Source organism: Typopeltis vanoorti, chromosome 11, assembly GCF_054136105.1.
Source record: "Typopeltis vanoorti isolate ZY-2024b chromosome 11, IOZ_Tvanoo_1.0, whole genome shotgun sequence".
NCBI lineage: Eukaryota > Metazoa > Arthropoda > Arachnida > Uropygi > Thelyphonidae > Typopeltis > Typopeltis vanoorti.
Genome location: NC_143559.1, coordinates 18,286,733 through 18,309,529, shown reverse-complemented (window position 1 = coordinate 18,309,529; position 22,797 = coordinate 18,286,733). Strand labels below are relative to the sequence as shown.

Genomic DNA, 22,797 nt, shown 5'->3' with positions numbered 1-22,797 from the left:
AGCATGAACTGACTATTCTGTTGGAGAAAAACAGAATACTTTGTTTCCAAGATGGCTATTAGTGGCACTAGAATTCCTCTTTTGTAGTCTATGTTCCACATTACATCGTTTTTTTTCCAGTTGTTGGCAAAGTCATCATCCTTGTTCATGCAGGCTGATGGTATCTAGGTGCTGTTCCAGGCTTTCTATATGTTTTTCTAAATTCAAGAACTGTTTTACTAAAGGGAGGCACAGTGGAACAAAAGAAAGCTGGTTTAATTTTGTGAGAGTTTGTGTTGTGAGTCATCAATTTTTATGCGGTGAACATATGACCAATGGCAACAAAAATCACACAGAAGACCTTTTTTTGGTGTCCATGATATTTAGCCTACAGCTGTGACATTTGATAGCATCATTGAGTTTATTAACACACGTCAGCTGCACTGCATTAATCATGCTGGGAGCACTTTGTCATAATTGGAAATTTGTTGCCCTCATATTTGACCTTTTGCAGTAGGCACTGGTGAGTGCTTGCATGTGGCCAATGCTGGATTAATAAAAAGACTATTATGAGACACTTAAAAGAATACTTACAAGTTGCAGTGATATTAAAACTCTTAAAAACTGCACAGCTTTCATTTGGCAAAATTAACGTGAGAAATCACTTTGAAAATGGTAAAATGAGTACACATTTAGGTCAACTTATTCCAGTCGCCACTATGTCATTTTTATTTATTTTTTTAATATTTCTCCTACACAAAAAAGGCAGAAGAGCATATAACAAATATGCTATGTGTGAGCGGGAGTAGAGTAATCTGTTAATATTCTTCTTGAACTGTTGGAGATTGTAGTCCTTTGGAAATGCTTCATGGAGAGAGAGAGACTGTTCCACAGAACTGAGGTAGAAGGAATGAAAGATGACTGGGAGTAGTAGGTTCTGTGAGTATGCATTTTGACTATAAAGGATATTGAGTAGCTGTTGCTCAAATTCTTGTAGAGCTGGCAGAAATGGAAAGCATAATGGATGCCAATTTTGCTGAACAATGACCATGGAAATATCTGTAGAATAGACACAATGCAGAAACTGATCTTTAGTGGGAAAGTAGCTGAGGAGAGTCTGTAAGAGACGTGTCATTAATCATCAGAACTGGCTTTTTCTGAACAACATCAAGAATTTTTAGGTCCACCAATCCAAACAGGAGAGCAGTGTTTTAATGTTAATTGAATTTATATAGAGTAAGTAATTGTTAAGCAGAGTATGCTGAGTTTTTTTTTTTTTTTTTTTTTTGGAATGGTGCTATAGAAGTGATATGATTGTGCCAGAAAGTTTGAAGTAAGAATCATTATCAGAAGTAAGTGGAGAAAATCTTGAGGTCTTTTTTAAGAGAAAACAAGCAAAATTGCATTTTGGAAGCATTCAAGTTGACTAGAAATGTTGATGCAAAAGAATTAAAGAATACTGAGGAGATCAGTGTTCAGGGCACTTATTATAGATGATCAAACTTCAGATGTTTGAACACTGAAAGCCTATTCATAGTTTTGTTGATGATAGCACATTCCACTTGTCCAACTTGTATGACAAGCCTTGTAGTGTTCAAACATCTCAAGTTTGATTAAATGCTGTAGTGTCCCTTAGGACTGTCATTTCATCCTGATTGATATAAATGAGAGCAGGTCATTTATATCAATCAGGGTGAAATAACAGCCCTGAGGGACACCAGTATTTACAGGAAAGTCTCAGGAGAGAATACCAATGACCATTACACATAGGGATTGATCTGAGGAAAAATTGCAATTCGTTTACACAAGGACAAAGGCAGCCCAAATGATGGTAACTTGTTGAGAAACCCTCGATGCCAGATCCCTATCAAAAGCTTTGGAAATTTCAAGAGCAACAGCATAGGTTTCTCCAAACCTTTCCATGTAATGGGTCCAAATGTGAGCGATTTAGGCCAGGAGATCTCCTGTGGGTCTGGAGTGGCAAAATCCATACTGGTAGTCACTAATTAGATAGCAGTTCTCAAGGTATTGAAGAAGCCGACTGTTGATAACCTTCTCTACTACTTTAAACAAAACTGATGTGAGAGCAATACGTTGATAGCATGATGGCAAACATTTATTCCCTTTTTTGGGAACTGGTTGTATATGGGCTCTCTTCCATGCTGTGGGCTGGATGCCAGCTGAGTACAGTTTAGTGAACAGATAGTAAAGAATGGAGCACAACTCTTGATCACAGTGGATTGGATTTCTTCAGGACCAATTGCTTTTGTGGTATCCAGGTTATTCAAGATTCTTTTGATGTCTTTCTGGCAGAAGGTTGCAGGAGGAATGAGATGCAATGTTCTAGGCAAAGGAGGTAATTTGTCATGGTCATCTGTGGAGAAGTTGGAAGAGAAGAATGGAGCCGAGACATCAGCCTTGTCTGTAGGTGAAGTTACAATGCCACTCTTACGTAAGATAGAGGAGGTAGCGCAGACAGATACACATTATGCCCAACAGTTTAGATAAGGGACCCACTGGCACTACTGCCAGTGGCACAAGCAGTGAGTTTTCTACATTTATCCTTGTTGAATTTAGACTTTGCCTTTTAATAGTGGCTTTACAAGTATTGTAAAAGGACAGAGGCTGTGATTTGGTCTCAAGTCAGTTGGTTTTGGCTGTGTTTTGTGAAGGAGGCTGGTGTTTTGGTCTCAAGCCAGTTGTGAAAGGCTATGTACTTTTCTTGGACAGCCCTCTCACACTTCTTACAGAACCCTGGTTTAGATATTGGTTAGGAAATTTGAACAGAATGAGGAATGAAAGTTTCCATTCTGATATGGATTATTTCTGTGACAAGATCACAGCAGGTATCTGGACCAGAAGAATGAAAACAACAGTCTGAATATGGAAAAGGGGAGTAAAAGTCATGCAAGTCCTCCCATTTGGCATTGTTGTAATGCAAGGTTGTGAATAGCTGAAGGAAGGACATTCCACCAAAGAAAGATGAAACTTGGATGAGATTTTGGTCTGAATTATCAAGTGGAGCAGTCATCTGAACAGAGTACCTGGAAGGGGAACTAGTTTGGAAGAAATCTAGTGTTGGGTGAGTGAAGCTGATTGTCAGGAATTCTGATAAGGAGATGAAGCATCTGTTTTAAGTCATTGCTTACAGAAAAAATCTCTGCTTCTCTTCTAGCTTTGTCAGTGAAATTTGAAAAAGGAAGCAAATTAGAGTTGTGGACATTAAAATTGCCAAGAAGTACTTCACTGTTTGGAAATTTTGAATGAATGAAATTGTGGGAGAATGGTAGAGACAGCTGATGAATGAAACAAAATGTGGTGGCAAAGAAATTTTAAGTCACTGGAGGTCAAAAAGGTGAGAATCTACATTAGACATCATTTTGTAAGGAATATCAGGATGCACAAAAAGCACCTCCCTTGTGGCAGAAGGAGTCATTCAGAGTGTAATTTAGACAGTTATAAGATGAGCTGTGGTTAATTTAGTAGAAATTTGGGGTTCAGTCAGAAACAGAATATCAGGTTTGGATGACTGAAAATGATGATGCACGTCATTTAAGTTACTGTTGATGCCACGGATGTTGATAAAGTGAATATGAAAGGGGGTTTTTTTGTGTGATTTTTAAGATTGATTTTTTTTTTTAAATTTTAGAGGGAGGCTTATCTTTTTGTTGAACTGCAGAGACACTGTATCTATTTAGGCTTTGTGTCATGTTTAATGTTACAAAAATTGAGGAGAAAAAGGGAAGGGAAACATGTAGTGGGAGAAAATAGATTCTTGAACATGTTGCCCATTCAGAGAGCATCTGGTCTCCAAACAACAATGTAGCCTTGACATCCCCCTAATACCATTACACAGCCTCTCTCTTGGCATGACCTGGCAGTATAGTCAGCAATGAGATTATGCACCACTTGATCAGGAAGCCTCCTAAAAGACACATTACCATCTGGTTTGGTCCATGCACTAATTGGCAGCCAGCTTTTGCATAGCAGTATCTTCAAAGTACCCTCTTTACTGCTGTACCCCTGGAGATGAGGGAGGTACTGGATCCCTGCAGTATGTTTGGCATGCCCTTGAAGAGTATCACTTATGTTGTATGTTGAAAGAGAAATTAGAACCTTGCTCTAGGAACCAAGCATGGCAATGTCCACTTCAGGTTCCCATTATGCAAGATAGTTGTATTTCACCAGGCATTGAAAGTCATCTTCCACCTAGGACTAGTTGGCATTTCCTCTATCTAGCAAGGTATCCTTTTGCAGCAGGACTACTCGTTTTCACCAGAGTCCCTTTAATAGAAACAAGTGACACCACGAGAAGACAGAGTTGACTTGACTGGGAGAGGCTGTACATTGTACATCACTGACCTATAGTGGCTTGATATTGTTATAATGTTTCTCTTTTATTATTTATCTCTACTTATTTGTTATAATACGTTTATACTCTAATCATTTAGATTAACTTCTGTTGTTTTATATCTTTCTTTTATCCTACCGGCTGCGCCATTTGTTATAATGGTTCTTATAACCTATCCTCGTTCTTATAGCAAGCTCACGACTAATCTTTACTTATTTTTCCTTTCTCTCTCACACATGTATGTAACTCTTTTGTCTCTTATCAAATTAATATATTTCTTAGGATCTCTGCAGTCTTATTGGCCTCTCTATGCTCTAAACGTCAATTTATCACACAACAATCTGATGGAGTTCACCCTATAAGTATTAACACATTTATTTCTTTTGCTGTGCCAGCTAATACCTAGGATAGAAAGGATTCTTGCTCAGGGTGACCCCTTCAGAGAGACAATGATAATTTGATCAAGATTAATCTTATTCCTCCGCTTACTTATTTCTTTCTCACAGTTGTGGCTTGCTTAATATATTTATACTCATGGGTTTATCCCGCTTAGTTCATTGGTGATTTTATGAACGGTAGTTTTGAATTCATATAACATAAGCAGATCAGGCAAGTACATGAATGAAACAATTTAATGAGCTTTAAGGTGATACATAATAATACAATTCAAGCAGGTTAATATGGTAGCACTCAAATTTAGTTCAAAGGTTTCTAATTAATTTATACTAATCACACGTACTAAATTGCAAATAACACTAATTCAATCATAAAGTATAAAATTCATCATCATGCCATTCTGATACACGTGGCCATCAGTTAACACAATAGCACAATTTACACATTAAGTTTAACATAATCAGATATCTACTCGGCCTCGTGGGCCAACAAATCTTATCACTGTTTCGGACCTATGCCTAGTTGTAGGCTACTCTTACAGTCCCTTAAGTTCAGTCCAATACAAATGTCCTCACAAGGAATTCACACTCTTCTATAACTGGAATTAGTATTTCAAAAATCTACATTACCATGTCTGTCCTTGAATTCTTAAAGCTTGTTCCTGCCTTGTCTAGTCATCAAGGCTAATATAGTCGCTTTAGAGGATATCTTCCATAGATCTGTGCGAGTAGAATCTCCCCGAGAAACCGGGGGGGTCGGCAAGGTGACATCGCCTTGATTGGAACGGCATCAATTTGGTTTGTCCGTTGCACGACGTCACTCAGCTATCCAGTGCATGGATATAGCTAGGCCCAATACCAACGCTACGACAGACGATCCAAATGCCTTCCGCGATAAGCCAGGAACTTCCCTCGATGAAGACGAGCTCGACCGCTCTCTGAAAGATCAGGAACCAGGAATCCAGGAAAAAAGATCTGGAATCGTGCTTGCAAGGTCTTTTTGTTTAACTCTTTCCTCTCGGCAAATCTCGAACTTCGCGATTCGCGCCAACGCGGTCACGTGTGCTAACGTCGATCACCTTAGCTCCCTCTATTTTTTTTTCGCACGTGTGTCTGCCTTCCTTTCTTGGAAGACGCTTAGGTTTCCTTTTCCAATACCTCTCTCCCTCCCTTCTTTTCCATAATGCAGGATGGCAAAAGTGACCCTTGAACCCTGTCTCATAGGCCTTGCTAATTTAATACTAGAGACTGGTTTTATCAAATGGATTTGCCAGCTTATATGGATCTCTATAACTGGTTCACACTTAATACAGATTATATATAAAATATAAAAGCTTATTATACAAATTCATGAAATTCCTAAATTTTAAGTGTTTTGTACTTGTAAACAGCTTACACTTATCCTATTGCCAACGTTTCCTATTCTCTGCCTTAGTTGTATTTAAGGTTGTGACCTGAATATTTTATAATAAACGTTCATAGCTTATTCAGGACACAACAATATTGCAATTTGCATTTTTTTTCATTTTAACTACAAATATAATGACTATCATCTCAAATAAAAAATCACATTTAAAAAAGGGAATGGATGCATTTAATAATTTTTTAATTGACAAAAGATAATAACTGTGATCAAGATTGAAGATGATACTAACTCCTAGCAAGACTTTGTCAGTTAATAGTGGTTTAATGTCATTAAACTTGCTGTATTTGTTTTTCACATAACTTTAGTTACCAAAGCTCAGCAGTATTTGGGGGGGGGGGAACATAATTGAACTAAGTAAAATCCATTATTCTGTGGAGTTCTTATGATAATTTGTTATTAAAATCCACTTAGTGTAGTTAAATAAAAATGCATCTGAAGTTTTGCTCATATATGCAAATAAACATTTAAATTATGACAGTTGAAAATGTATGTAATGTTTTAAAAAATAAAAAGACTTTCTTATTAAATTCTAGAAACTTTTCTTGAAACGAAAGTTGCGAGGACTTCAGTGGCTTGGAATTGCTGTAACAGTTATTGGGCTATTATTCGTTGGGCTGTCTTCTGTATTCAGAGAAGAGCATCATACAAGCAAAAAAATCATCTTAGGTAATTTTTAGTTTCAAAATAAATAGATGTAAAATATTTCTACTTGACATTCATTACTATCTATACATTCCTTCTCTAGTGCAGATTTTTATTAATTATAACTGGTTTCCTGTCCATCAAACTTTATGAAATATTGAATTAGGTTAGTCCATCCATCACTTCTTGGAACATATTAAAAAAAACATGAGTTATGCTTAATATCATATATAACTTGTTGCAACAGAATCTGAAAAATAATATGCTTCATTTCATAACTAGTAATACTATGTAATTTATGTTAGATTTGGTTTTTAAGATTGTTTTAGCTCAATTTGCAGTATTTATCTGAGTTAGTGGGTATCATTCATAAATTTATTGTTATATGCATATTTATTATTACTGTGCTGCTAATGGTGACAAAACAGTGCTAATGAAATTTAATGAAGGACTTTGTGAAATGAGGTGTGTATATATATATATATATATATATATATATATATCATCATCATCATCAAATTCCTGCCATGTACCCTAAAGGGGTGTACAGGATATGATAGTACTACATGAAAAATTTACATCATCATTAACTTCCTATCTACAATTTTCCTCCAAATCAGTCTGTTACTTGTCAAGACTCCAACATCATCAGATCTTATATTTCTATCGTCTAAGGTACTTTGTACCATATCAATCCATCTATATCTTGGTCTTCCTCTGGGCCTTTTTCCTGCCAACTTGGCAGAGAACACTTGTTTTGCTAATCTTTCCTTGCCCATTCTATTTAAGTGACCATACCACCTGAGATTAGCTCTGCTAATGCATTCCTGGATGCTGACAATGTCAAGTTCTTTCCTAATATCCTTGTTTTTAATATGATATTGCCATTAATGCCATCTGTTCACGCCTCTAATCTTTCTCAGGACTCTCATATCTGCGGTCTCTAGTCTTTAGTCAAGTGTTTTACTTCTGACTCTGCTCTCAGATCCATATGTTAAAACTGGTTTGAACACTGTCTTGTATACAGCTAATTTAGTGTTCTGACTAATTTCTCTCTTATACCATATGAACTTATTCAGTAGACTTCCTACCATACCATGACAATATTATATTAAAAATGAAGATATTCGGAAAGAACTTGACATTGTCAGAGCTTTGTTGATTCTGTTGTCTATTTCCATATGTAATTTACCATCTTCACTAAAAATCTTACCTAAGTAGCTGAAATTTTTTACTTGTTCCACAGATTCTCCATTCACAACGCAGTTGACATTTTCAACGATTCTGCCTATTTTCATTGTCTTTGTCTTTTTATTGCTGACCTTCATACCATATCTATTACAACAGTTATTCAATTTAGTCAGGGAATCTTGCAGACTTGTAGCAGATTTATTTAGAAGTATAACATCATCTGCATAAAGCAGAGCTGACATTAACATCTAAATAATAAATTTAGTTTAATCCTTTATCCAAGTGAGAGCAAACAAAGTTTGCACCTGAAAATATCTTCAGGACTGAATATGGTGTTGTACTATCTTACCTGTGTAGGTAGTACAACACCAGGCAACTTGCAGCAAAAGTAGAGCAAGCTACCAACACTCCTATCCCAGGTAAGATAGTACAACACCATATTCAGTCCTGAAGATATTTTCAGGCGCAAACTTTGTTTGCTCTCACTTGGATAAAGGATTAAACTAAATTTATTATAGTCTAACCAAGTGAAAAATAAACTTTCAACATTAACATCTCCAATCCTGATATCAGGCTTAATAACACTTTCCTTCAAAATGTGATCCATATAGATAATGAATAAAAGAGGAAGTAATGTACATCTTTGTCTCACACCAGATTTAACATTAAACCATCTTCCTGTACTTCCTTCATTCCTAACTTCTGATTTACAATTCAAATAAAGACTAAGTATTGCTTGATATAATGCCCCATTAACACCATATAACTGTAACGTATTGAATAGCTTCTCTCCCTCTTGGCACCTTGTCATATGCCTTTTCCAAATCGACAAAACTTAAATACAGATCTTTGTTATATTCCCATGATTTCTCGACTATTTGTCTTAAAATGAAGATCTGATCTTGATTTTAAGATAAATAGTCTAAACAGCCTCTATTCGGATTGAATACAGCTTGTTCTTCACCAAGCTTTTCTTCCACAATTCTTCTCAACCATTTCTCAAGTATACTTGCATAAATCTTACCAGGCACACTCAGTAGGGAAATACCTCTGTAATTCTCATATTCAGTTTTATTTCCCTTTTTATATATGGGTACTATGAGAGCTGTACTCCAATCATCAGGAATTTGTCCCTCTGTCGACGCCCTCTGAACTATGCAGTGCAGGTACTGTAAGACTTTTATATCACCATACTTCAGCATTTCTGGTCGAATATCATCTACTTTTTTTTTCCACATTTCATTTCAAGCCTTTGATGGCTTTTTCTACTTCAAGTATGGATATGTATTCCTGACTGTTTGCTTGTTGAGTATTTTTTACCACTGTGCTATCACTGCTTGTTTCATTTAGCAATTTTTCAAAGTAATTACCCAATACTTCAAGGATATCTTTTTCTTCTGTTTTTGTGTCATCTTTATCATCTCTAACTCCTTTTACAGCACTCTTTTCTAAATTTCTAAGCTTCTTCAACAACCTCCATAATATTTTGCCACTTCTTGATATTTATTTTCTATGTTGTTGCCAAACTCCTCCCATGACTTTTGTGTAGCTAGTTTTACACAGTGTTTAGCTTTCTTACATTTATCTCTAACAGCACAAGCTGACTTATTTGCCAGGAACTTTTGATATGCTTTCATCTTTTCCTTCACTGCCTTTTTAACTTCCTTTGTCCACCATGGAGTTCTGATTTTTCTATCCTTGCAGACAACCCCATCACATACTGGGATCAATCAGGGTTTTCTTCAAGGCTTGCCACTGAATCTCCAATGTTTGGTTCTTGTTCTCAAACTCTTTCATTTTTTCTTGAATAATGTTTGTATATTTTAGTCTACAGTTAACATCTGAGAGCTGCTCAACTTTTATTCGTTTTAAAACTTTCTTACATGTCATTCTTTTCAATATGAAATTCAGTTTTATCCTGCTCAAGACTAAATAGTGATCACTTCCAATTTCAAATCCTCTGTATACACTCAGGTGTCCTGCACCAGGGAGAAAACATCACTATCAACAATAATAGTCAATGAGACTTTTCTTATTCCTTGCTTCTTCTCTCCATGTGAATTTGAGCATATTTTTATGTTGGAACATGGTGTTAGTTATAACCAATCCATGTCCTGAGCAGAAATCCAACAAGTATTTGCCATTATTATTAGCTTTGCTCTTTTCTCCAAATTTTCCCAAAATATTTTTGTATGTCTGACAATCACTTCCTACTCTGCTATTTAGATCCCCAACAAGGACCAACTTTTCCTTTTTCATTGTGTCAGTTGCTTTCTCTAGAGCCTCAAAAAATTCTTCCACTTCTATCTTTGTAGAGCCTTCTGTGGGACCATATTCACAAATAAGTCTCATTGTCCAGTTGCCCATTCTGATATTTGCCCATATCACTCTACTTGAGACTGCTTGCCATTCAAGAACATTGGCCTTGTATTTTGTGTTGAATACTATGGCTACTCCTTCTTTTCCTTGATTGTCATTGTCTGAATATAACATTTTGTATTTATTGCTCAGAAAGGTCTCACAGTTTTTCTCTTTTTTGTTTCAGTCACCCCTATTATATCGATCTGGTACTTATCTAATTCCTCAGCTAGCTCCAGTTCTTTGCCATTCAGGCTTCTTATGTTGATCTTCAACTCTGGTGATATTGAGTTGGGATGTGTTTTATGGTTCATTCCAGTAGTTGACTTTTCGGTGGTTGCCCTGCCGAAAACAATGGGGGGCCTTGTTTAACTGGGCGACGCTCCAGCCAGCATGAAATTTTGTCATGTTGTATCATCATTTTGTGTTTTGGTTTAAGCCAGTCTAAATCTCAGATATCCAGCCCATCCTCATTCGTTCAGTATCCAGGTAGATGCCCAAAAGGGTGCACCACGAGAAGGTGAGGATTAGACGTTAGGTCAGAAGCCCTGGTCGGTTCTGTGCATTCCTTTAAAGGTTATGTGGAGGTCTCCTCTCAGTTAGACAGCTTTGACCCTTAAGCATCCCATATATGATATATTTGTGGGTAGAAAGTGAAATTGTTGAAAGAATGTTGAAAAGTAAGAATGTTGAAAGTGCTGCAAAAATGAGTGAGTGAATAGAAGCATAGATTGTATCAAAAGCAGAATTGCTCTGTGATGAATGTATATTGAAATGGTTGCAGAAGTGAGTGAAATTGAACTGAATACAAAATGATGGGGTGTGAGTTAAAGGAACGGTAATGTGAAAGAAGTGGCGGAAGATGAGGAAAATGGCAAGGTTGCAATAATGAGAGAAATAGTGGGCTCACATAGCTTTTCATAAGACATAGCATTCATTAATTCACTTAACTGGAGAAGTATCTGGCAAGTGAAGAGTGAGGGAGAGAGCAAGAAAACAGTATATGATGATTTCATGATCAGAAATGTGTTTCATAAGTTCTTGACAAAATTATGTTGCCTGGTGGTAAGTTTAAAGATATTAGTGATGATGTTAGAATGCTGAGGGAGAAAGGGTTAACAGTTTTTTTTGGCAGGTATGAATTATTTAAAAGTGACAGGTATGGAATGCAAGAGAATATGAAACAGTTACTGGAAGAAGTAAAAAAAGAAGTTGATTTTAAAAATTGCCATTGTCAAGTTATGATAGGAATGAAGTTGTGTAAAAGTAATGGCATGTAATTTTTAGCTGTATGAAATATATTTGATGGTTGAAGGACTGGTGTATGGCTAATGGATTGCACTTGAATAGATTTAGAGATAATTGCCTGGAGAAAGTTTTGTTTAGAGAGACTGGAAGTGCAAAATCAGGGAAACTAAGGCTGTTTGTTGTGTGTGTGCAGATGAGCATATGTGCAGTTACCCTACTAAAACAATGCTGAATATAATTTCTCTGGTCTCAGATCTAAATGTTTAGTTATTAAAAAAGATGCCAGGATATCCAAATGAAGATATTGCGGTTCATCTATATTAATGCCAGAAGCATCAGGAAGAAAGGTGAGGAATTTAACATTAATAAATTTGACTTGGACAAAAATTATAGGCATATTTGTGAGACTTGGTTGATGGAGGGAGATTTAATTAGATTAACAACAGTAATATTTGCTGATAGAAAAATTGCATCCAGCAAAAGTAGGCGCTGAGCAGTAAGATAGCATTGCAGGAAGCGGTTCATTTGAAAAAGCAGTACTATCAGATCAAACTTCCATTTCACATCAGATAGTAATTCTCTTGGGTGTAGCTTTATTAAAAAGGAGGAGGCAAAAAAAAAAAAATAAAAAATAGGCATTACGGGCGAGTGTAGAAGGCAATTATGGCAGAATAAAAAATTTGGAAAAATTATGTACATACCTTGACTTTGGTTTAAAGATGCCTTCTAAATCCAAGCTCTTGTTGAAAAGGGGGGGGGAAGAGAGGGAAAGAACATGGGGATGTACTTGAGACGCGGGAAATAAGTTTGGGAACCTGGGTTACTATTAATAATATATATATATAAATATATATATATTATTTTGGGGGTGCTTAAGGGTCAAAGCTGTATAACTGAGAGGAGACCTCCACATAGCCTTTAAAGGAATGCGGAGAACCGACCAGGGCTTCTGACCTAATGTCCAATCTTCACCTTCTCGTGGTGCACCCTGTTGGGTATCTACTTTGATACCGAACGAACGAGGACGGGCTGGCAATTTGGGATTTAGCCGACCAAATTGTATTCTTATTGGTTAAACCAAAATAAAAAAAATGATGGTACAACATGACAAAATTTCATGCCGGCTGGGGCGTCGCCCGGTTAAACAAGGCCCCCGTTGTTTTCGCCAGGGAACCAGGGCGAACAGCGAAAAGTCAGCTACTGGAACAAATATGAAAACAAACCCCAACTCAACATCACCAGAGTTAAAGATCGGTACTATCAACGTAAGAAGCCTGAATGGCAAAGAAATGGAGCTAGCTGAGGAATTAGATAAGTAATAGATCGACATAATAGGGGTGACTGAAACAAAAAAGACCAAAACTGGTGAGATCTTTCTGAGCAATAAATACAAAATGTTATATTCAGGCAATGACAATCAAGGAAAAGAAGGAGTAGCCATAGTATTCAACACAAAATACGAGGCTAATCTTCTTGAATGGCAGTCAGTCTCAAGTAGAGTAATGTGGGCAAATATGAGAATGGGGAACTGGACAATGAGACTTATTTGTGCCTATGGTCCCACAGAAGGTTATACTAAGGTAGAAGTGGAGGAATTTTTTGAGGCTTTAGAAAAAGCAACTGACACAATGAAAAAGGAAAAGTTGGTCCTTGTTGGGGATCTAAATAGTAGAGTAGGAAATGATTTTGAGACATACAAAAATATTTTGGGAAAATTTGGAGAAAAGAGCAAAGCTAATAATAATGGCAAATATCTGTTGGATTTCTGCTCAGGACATGGACTGGTTATTACTAACACCATGTTCCAACATAAAAATGTGCACAAATTCACATGGAGAGAAGAGGCTAGGAATAAGAAAAGTCTCATTGACTATGTTATTGTTGATAGTGATGTTTTCTCCCTGGTGCAGGACACCAGAGTGTACAGAGGATTTGAAATTGGAAGTGATCACTATTTAGTCTTGAGCAGGATAAAATTGAATTTCATATTGAAGAGAATAACATGTAAGAAAGTTTTAAAGCGAATAAAAGTTGAGCAGCTCTCAGATGTGAACTGTAGACTAAAATACAGAAATATTATTGAAAAGAAAATGAAAGAGTTTGAGAACAGGAATCAAACCTTGGAGATTCAGTGGCAAACTCTGAAGGAAACGTTAATTGATTCTGCCAGAGAGGCATGTGGTGAGGTTGTGTGCAAGGATAAAAAAATCAGAACTCCCTGGTGGACACAGGAAGTTAAAGAGGCAGTAAAGGAAAAGAAGAAAGCATATCAAAAGTTCCTGTCAAATAAGTCAGCTTTTACTCTTACAGAATACAGAGACAAATGTAAGAAAGCTAAACAGTGTGTAAAACTAGCTAAACAAAAGTCATGGGAGGACTTTGGCAAGAATATAGAAAATGAATATCAAGAAGGTGGCAAAATATTCTGGAGGTTGTTGAAGAAGCTTAGGAATGGAGGAAAGAGTGCTGTAAAAGGAATTAGAGATGATAAAGGTGAAATGAAAACAGGAGAAAAAGATATCCTTGAAGTATGGAGTAATTACTTTGAAAAACTGCTAAATGAAACAAGCAGTGATGACAGCACAGTGATAAAAAACACTGACCAGGCATGCAGTCAGGAATACATATCCATACTTGAAGTAGAAAAAGCCATCAAAGGCTTGAAATGTGGAAAGGCAGCAGGAGTAGATGATATTCGACCAGAAATGCTAGAGTATGGTGGTATAAGAGTCTTACAGTGGCTGCACTGCATAGTTCAGAAAGCCTGGACAGAGGGACGAATTCCCGATGATTGGAGTAGAGCTCTCATAGTACCCATATATAAAAAGGGAAATAAAACTGAATGTGAGAATTACAGAGGTATTTCCCTACTGAGTGTTAATGGCAAGATCTATGCAAGTATTCTTGAGAAACGGTTGAGAAGAATTGTGGAAGAAAAGCTTGGTGAAGAACAAGCTGGATTCAGGCCAAATAGAGCCTGTCAGGATCAGATCTTCACTTTACGACAAATAGTCGAGAAAGCATGGGAATATAACAAAGATCTGTATTTAAGTTTTGTCGATTTGGAAAAGGCATATGACAAGGTGCCAAGAGAGAAGCTATTCAAAACGCTGCAGTTATATGGTGTCAATGGGGCATTATATCAAGCAATACTTAGTCTTTATTTGAGTTGTGAGTCAGCAGTTAGAATTGAAGGAAGTACAGGAAGATGGTTTAATGTTAAATCTGGTGTGAGACAAGGATGTACATTATCCCCTCTGTTATTCATTATCTATATGGATCACATTATGAAGGAATGTGGTATTAAACCTGATATCAAAATTGGAGATGTTAATGTCAGCTCTTTGCTTTATGCGGATGATGTTATACTTCTAAATAAATCCGCTACAAGTCTGCAAGATTCTCTGACTAAATTGAATAACTGTTGTAATAGATATGGTATGAAGGTCAGCAATAAAAAGACAAAGACAATGAAAATAGGCAGAATCATTGAAAATGTCAACTGTGTTGTGAATGGAGAACCTGTGGAACAAGTAAAACATTTCAGTTACTTAGGCACAATTTTTACTGAAGATGGTAAACTAAATATAGAAATAGACAACAGAATCAGCAAAGCTGGTATCGTGGGAAGTCAATTGAATAAATTCATATGGAATAAGAAAGAAATTAGTCGGAACACTAAATTAGCTGTATACAAGACTGTGTTCAAACCAGTTTTAACTTATGGATCTGAGAGCTGGGTCAGAAGTAAAACACTTGACCAAAGACTAGAGACCGCAGATATGAGAGTCCTGAGAAAGATTAGAGGCGTGAACAGATGGCATCAATGGCAATATCATATTTAAAATGAGGATATTAGGAAAGAACTTGACATTGTCAGCATCCAGGAATGCGTTAGCAGAGCTAATCTCAGATGGTATGGTCACTTAAATAGAATGGGCAAAGAAAGATTAGCAAAACAAGTGTTCTCTGCCAGGTTGGCTGGAAAACGACCCAGAGGAAGACCAAGATATAGGTGGATTGATACGGTACAAAGTGCCTTAGACGATAGAAATATAAGATCTGATAATGTTGGAGTTTTGACAAGTAACAGACTGATTTGGAGGAAAATTGTAGATAGGAAGTTAGTAATGATGTAATTTTTTCATGTAGTACTGTCATATCCTGTACACCCCTTGAGGGTACATGACAGGAATTTGATGATGATGATGATGATGATGATGATATATTATTTTGTTGTGGGGAGAGGGGGGGGGGGAAAGAAGGGGAAGGGAATCCTTATGTGGAAACTGGGGCAAGGGTTTACGGGGTGTGGACTGTTTCGGTCATCGTCTGACCATCGGCAGAACTTTGTGGGAATAACTGTAGGGCTATGTCAAGGCTGTAAGATGTATCTGCCAAATTTGGGCATTTGTTGTCGCTAAATGGCCGGAGGCGTGGCTTAATTTGTAAGTTTTGGAACGTCCAACATTCAGAAATTAGGTAGGGGCAGTGGACGTTGATAGAATTACCATCGCATTTTATGGCAGTAGTTTTGGATATTCTAAGCATCATTTCGTTTTCTTGTTTGTCAATGATTATAGCTTTGTCAATTTGGGGAATGTGTTTTAGTTCAAGGGCGTGAGCTGCAATTTCAGTCTTCCCTGTATATTGTGGTTTGTTTTTCTTTTTGATGTTGCGATGTTTTTTCGTGTTCAGATATTCTGGAATGGGAATATTGCAATCCCTGAAGTGCTCTTGTAGTCTAGTCCATAACGACCTAATTGTAGTGCCCCGTGTTGGTGACGTCACAGTCTTTTTGACAGGGAAATTTGTAGACTACGTTGTGGTGTTCGAATAATTCTTTATGAGTGAGAGATTTAGTAGGTTTTAGGAGAGTTCCTAATTTATGGTTTGTGGTGAATACTAGCTTATAGTCCGTGTTTTTGAAAATGTATTTGTAAGCCTTGTATGTGTTTTGGATGTATGGCAATTTGATGACCATACGTGTCGGGAAGTCTGATTTTGTTGTATTATTGTTAAGACGGCATTTTGCCATAAAGTTCGCGTAATTTATTAGATGCGTGGGGTAGTTGCGATTTTACATTTTCAAAAACACGGACTATAAGCTAGTATTCACCACAAACCATAAATTAGGAACTCTCCTAAAACCTACTAAATCTCTCACTCATAAAGAATTATTCGAACACCACAACGTAGTCTACAAATTTCCCTGTCAAAAAGACTGTGACGTCACCTACATGGGCTCTACAATTAGGTCGTTATGGACTAGACTACAAGAGCACTTCAGGGATTGCAATATTCCCATTCCAGAATATCTGAACATGAAAAAACATCGCAACATCAAAAAGAAAAACAAACCACAGAATACAGGGAAGACTGAAATTGCAGCTCATGCCCTTGAACTAAAACACATTCCCCAAATTGACAAAGCTATAATCATTGACAAACAAGAAAATGAAACGATGCTTAGAATATCCGAAACTATTGCCATAAATTTCGATGGTAATTCTATCAACGTCCACCGCCCCTACCTAATTTCCGAATGTTGGACGTTCCAAAACTTACAAATTAAGCCACGCCTCCGGCCATTTAGTGACAACAAATGCCCAAATTTGGCAGCTACATCTTACAGCCTTGACATAGCCCTACAGTCATTCCCACAAAGTTCTGACGATGGTCAGACGATGACCGAAACGGTCCACACCCCGTAAACCCTTGCCCCAGTTTCCACATAAGGATACCCTTCCCCTTCTTTCCCCCCCCTCTCCCCACAGCAAAATAATACATATATATTTATATATATATTATTAATAGTAACCCGGGTTCCCAAACTTATTTCCCATGTCTCAAGTACATCCCCATGTTCTTTCCCTCTCTTCCCCCCCCCCCCCTTTGAAAAGAGCTTGGATTTAGAAGGTATCTTTAAACCAAAGTCAAGGCATGTACATAATTTTTCCACATTTTTTATTCTGCCATAATTGCCTTCTACACTCGCCCGTAATGCCCTTAAATATATACATACCCCTTTTGAGTTATGTTAGCCAATGTATTAAATATAAGGGACACTCCTAAACAAAAATACGCTAAAATAGCCGTTAATTATATTAATAGTGTTTTAGAGGAGTAGCATGGGAATTTCCCAGAAATTATACTTAATTTTTATTGTGTTTGTAACCATAAAACCCTTCAACCATTGGCTCTCTACTCATACCACCCTCTTCTCCCCCTGTGATACAAAATACACTTTAATTATAAGATCGTTTTAGCACTCGCTCCAAACACTAGGCTATGTCATGGGCTCACGTCATACTTTTAACAATTGTATAACTTTCACAAAAGCAAACTACCAAAAAACCATCCTCACATATACCGCGCAAAAAATGCACATATCTTTCCTCAAGCATTGCCTACATCACAACGTCACGCCAAACTTTGCCACTGTACGTGGTAACCGCTCCATTCCCGGGAACAAAAAAATTTGCTATCGAGCTTCACGAGCACTCATCAAGCAGGCTATACATGACAGATTCAATAAGAAAAATCAAGCTTATTCTTACATCCACAATACTAAACGTAGACTGAAAACCTTAATGTCCCCTAAAGAGTGGGCAGGCTTCTCTGAAATCACCCAAACACACATCAATGACTATGCGATGTTAACTGAAGCTCGACACACAAAAAAATGGTATGCCTTAACAGGCACAAAATACATTACACATACTGTTCCCTATCTTTCTGACACCTCCACCTCACGACCCACACTTGACAACTCCATCAAAAACCTATCACACCACGTTCTCACACCGGACGAGATCATCATTCTAAACAATGATCTTAACTTCGCGATATCCCCTAAATTCGTACCGAAAAAAGACATCATCATCGAAATCCAAGCGAAACTTGAAAATGACCCAAACAGAGACACAATATTCCAAAAGATAAACAACATTATAAATAGCAAAATAATAGTAAAACCCAACATCACTCCCAACTTACAAAGTGCCCTTTTATCTTTAAAAAATAACCCTGATATCATGATCACAAAAGCTGACAAAGGTGACACCGTTGTCATCATCAATAAAACGGATTACCACAACAAAATAATGGCCGTCTTAAACGACCAACACACCTACCAAATAATCCACAATGATCCTACCCCCGACCTCATAAAACAGATAAACAGCACCTTACACACATTAAAAAGTCAAAACAAAATAGATAAAACCACAATGAGACACACAATCCCCCCGCATCACTCGCACCCCCTATATGTTCGGGAACATCAAAACCCACAAAGACGGTTATCCTATACGACCCATAGTCTCCTACAAGAACACCACCACAGCTCCTTTATCCAAATTTGTTGCCAAACTCATCAAACCACTACTAACATCGTCTATCTGTATGATCAAAAATAAAGATGACCTATTCTGGAAATTAAGCAACACTACTCCATCCCAGGATGACATCCTCTCCTCACTAGATGCAACTTCATTATACACCAACGTGGATGTTCCCAAAACTTTAGACATCGTACACACACTACTCTCCAAGGACCACACCCTACACACACGCACAAAATTAACACCAAATGACATCATTAGTTTGATTAAACTCACAATATCCGCCAACTTTTTTAAATTCAACAACTCCTTATATGTTCAAATTTTTGGTCTCCCAATGGGACAAAACATCAGTGGACAATTAGCGGAGTTATTCCTGGCGCACATTGAATCACTTCTACTCCACACCCCCCCCGGCATCACCTTCTATGGCAGATACGTAGACGATATTCTATGCATTGGCAAACCCTCACACATCTCCGCCTTACAAACATCCCTCAACGATTTTAGCAACAGACTGCAATTCACCATGGAAACATCATCATCATCATCATCAAATTCCTGCCATGTACCCTCAAGGGGTGTACAGGATATGACAGTACTACATGAAAAAATTACATCATTACTAACTTCCTATCTACAATTTTCCTCCAAATCAGTCTGTTACTTGTCAAGACTCCAACATTATCAGATCTTATATTTCTATCGTCTAAGGCACTTTGTACCGTATCAATCCACCTATATCTTGGTCTTCCTCTGGGTCGTTTTCCTGCCAACCTGACAGAGAACACTTGTTTTGCTAATCTTTCCTCTCCCATTCTATTTAAGTGACTATACCATCTGAGATTAGCTCTGCTAACGCATTCCTGAATGCTGACAATGTCAAGTTCTTTCCTAATATCCTCATTTTTAATATGATATTGCCATTGATGCCATCTGTTCACGCCTCTAATCTTTCTCAGGACTCTCATATCTGCGGTCTCTAGTCTTTGGTCAAGTGTTTTACTTCTGACCCAGCTCTCAGATCCATAAGTTAAAATTGGTTTGAACACAGTCTTGTATACAGCTAATTTAGTGTTCCGACTAATTTCTTTCTTATTCCATATGAATTTATTCAATTGACTTCCCACGATACCAGCTTTGCTGATTCTGTTGTCTATTTCTATATTTAGTTTACCATCGTCAGTAAAAATTGTGCCTAAGTAGCTGAAATGTTTTACTTGTTCCACAGGTTCTCCATTCACAACACAGTTGACATTTTCAATGATTCTGCCTATTTTCATTGTCTTTGTCTTTTTATTGCTGACCTTCATACCATATCTATTACAACAGCTATTCAATTTAGTCAGAGAATCTTGCAGACTTGTAGCGGATTTATTTAGAAGTATAACATCATCCGCATAAAGCAAAGAGCTGACATTAACATCTCCAATTTTGATATCAGGTTTAATACCACATTCCTTCATAATGTGATCCATATAGATAATGAATAACAGAGGGGATAATGTACATCCTTGTCTCACACCAGATTTAACATTAAACCATCTTCCTGTACTTCCTTCAATTCTAACTGCTGACTCACAACTCAAATAAAGACTAAGTATTGCTTGATATAATGCCCCATTGACACCATATAACTGCAGCGTATTGAATAGCTTCTCTCTTGGCACCTTGTCATATGCTTTTTCCAAATCGACAAAACTTAAATACAGATCTTTGTTATATTCCCATGCTTTCTCGACTATTTGTCGTAAAGTGAAGATCTGATCCTGACAGCCTCTATTTGGCCTGAATCCAGCTTGTTCTTCACCAAGCTTTTCTTCCACAATTCTTCTCAACCGTTTCTCAAGTATACTTGCATAGATCTTGCCAGGAACACTCAGTAGGGAAATACCTCTGTAATTCTCACATTCAGTTTTATTTCCCTTTTTATATATGGGTACTATGAGAGCTCTACTCCAATCATCGGGAATTCGTCCCTCTGTCCAGGCTTTCTGAACTATGCAGTGCAGCCACTGTAAGACTCTTATACCACCATACTTCAGCATTTCTTGTCGAATATCATCTACTCCTGCTGCCTTTCCACATTTCACAGAACAAATCCATCAATTTCTTAAATCTTACATTAATCAGAAGCCATAACAGAATTGCCACGAAGATTTTTCACAAGCCCACACATGTCGGAAACTACCTCCATTTCAATTCATACCACCCATATTCCGTTAAAAAATCTGTCATCCTATCACAATTTATCAATGCTTACAAATTCTCCACCAACAGCAATTTTCTTAACACTGAACTCAAGTATTTAACACAGGTTTTCAAAAATCGCAACTACCCCACGCATCTAATAAATTACACGAACTTTACGGCAAAATGCCTCCTTAACAATAATACAACAAAAGCAGACTTCTCGACACGTATGGTCATCAAATTGCCATACATCCAAAACACATACAAGGCTTACAAATACATTTTCAAAAACACGGACTATAAGCTAGTATTCACCACAAACCATAAATTAGGAACTCTCCTAAAACCTACTAAATCTCTCACTCATAAAGAATTATTCGAACACCACAACGTAGTCTACAAATTTCCCTGTCAAAAAGACTGTGACGTCACCAACACGGGGCTCTACAATTAGGTCGTTATGGACTAGACTACAAGAGCACTTCAGGGATTGCAATATTCCCATTCCAGAATATCTGAACACGAAAAAACATCGCAACATCAAACAGAAAAACAAACCACAGAATACAGGGAAGACTGAAATTGCAGCTCACGCCCTTGAACTAAAACACATTCCCCAAATTGACAAAGCCATAATCATTGACAAACAAGAAAATGAAACGATGCTTAGAAAATATCCGAAGCTATTGTCATAAAATGCGATGGTAATTCTATCAACGTCCACCACCCCTACCTAATTTCCGAATGTTGGACGTTCCATAACTTACAAATTAAGCCACGCCTCCGACCATTTAGTGACAACAAATGCCCAAATTTGGCAGATACATCTTACAGCCTTGACATAGCCCTACAGTCATTCCCACAAAGTTCCAACGATGGTCAGACGATGACTGAAACAGTCCACACCCCGTAAACCCTTGCCCAAGTTTCCACATAAGGATACCCTTCCCCTTCTTTCCTCCCCCCCTCTCCCCACAACAAAATAATATATATATATTTATATATATATTATTAATAGTAACCCAGGTTCCCAAACTTATTTCCCGCGTCTCAAGTACATCCCCATGTTCTTTCGCTCTCCCCCCCCCTTTCAACAAGAGCTTGGATTTAGAAGCATCTTTAAACCAAAGTCAAGGTATGTAACATAATTTTTCCACATTTTTTATTCTGCCATAATTTCCTTCTGCACTCGCCCGTAATGCCCTTAAATATATACATACCCCTTTTGAGTTATGTTAGCCAATGTATTAAATATAAGGGACACTCCTAAACAAAAATATGCTAAAATAGCCGTTAATTATATTAATAGTGTTTTAGAGGAGTAGCATGGGAATTTCCCAGAAATTATACTTAATAAAAAGAAAAAAATATAAATAAACTCATGAAAATTATAAAGCACAGGCAAGGATGACCAGCCTAGTAAGAAATAAATGCAAAATCAGATTATGAGAGGAAATTAGTTAAGCTCACCAAAAGGAAATCCATATTTTTTCACTGTGTAGTGAGAAAAAGAAAGAATGATTATGGAAGGATAATTTCTCTAATCAGGACGTTTCCTAGTAAGGTTTCTTAGTAATTCAACTATTTCTGAAGAAATAGTTGAATTACTAAGAACTCACTTTGTGAGGGTGTATCATCCAGATGGAGATAATACAATAACTCATGTGA

At 37.2% G+C, this 22,797-nt stretch overlaps 1 protein-coding gene across 1 annotated transcript in view; it reads left to right on the top strand.

Moving 5' to 3' along the window:
* The window catches only part of LOC150101341 (solute carrier family 35 member F6-like), a 243,151-nt gene that overhangs the window by 106,433 nt on the left and 113,921 nt on the right, over window positions 1-22,797 (top strand). Inside the window, exon 7 of the mRNA XM_090400695.1 lies at window positions 6,685-6,817. Within this exon, the coding sequence (XP_090256821.1) occupies window positions 6,685-6,817 (133 nt within the window). The remainder of the gene's footprint in view (window positions 1-6,684; window positions 6,818-22,797) is intronic.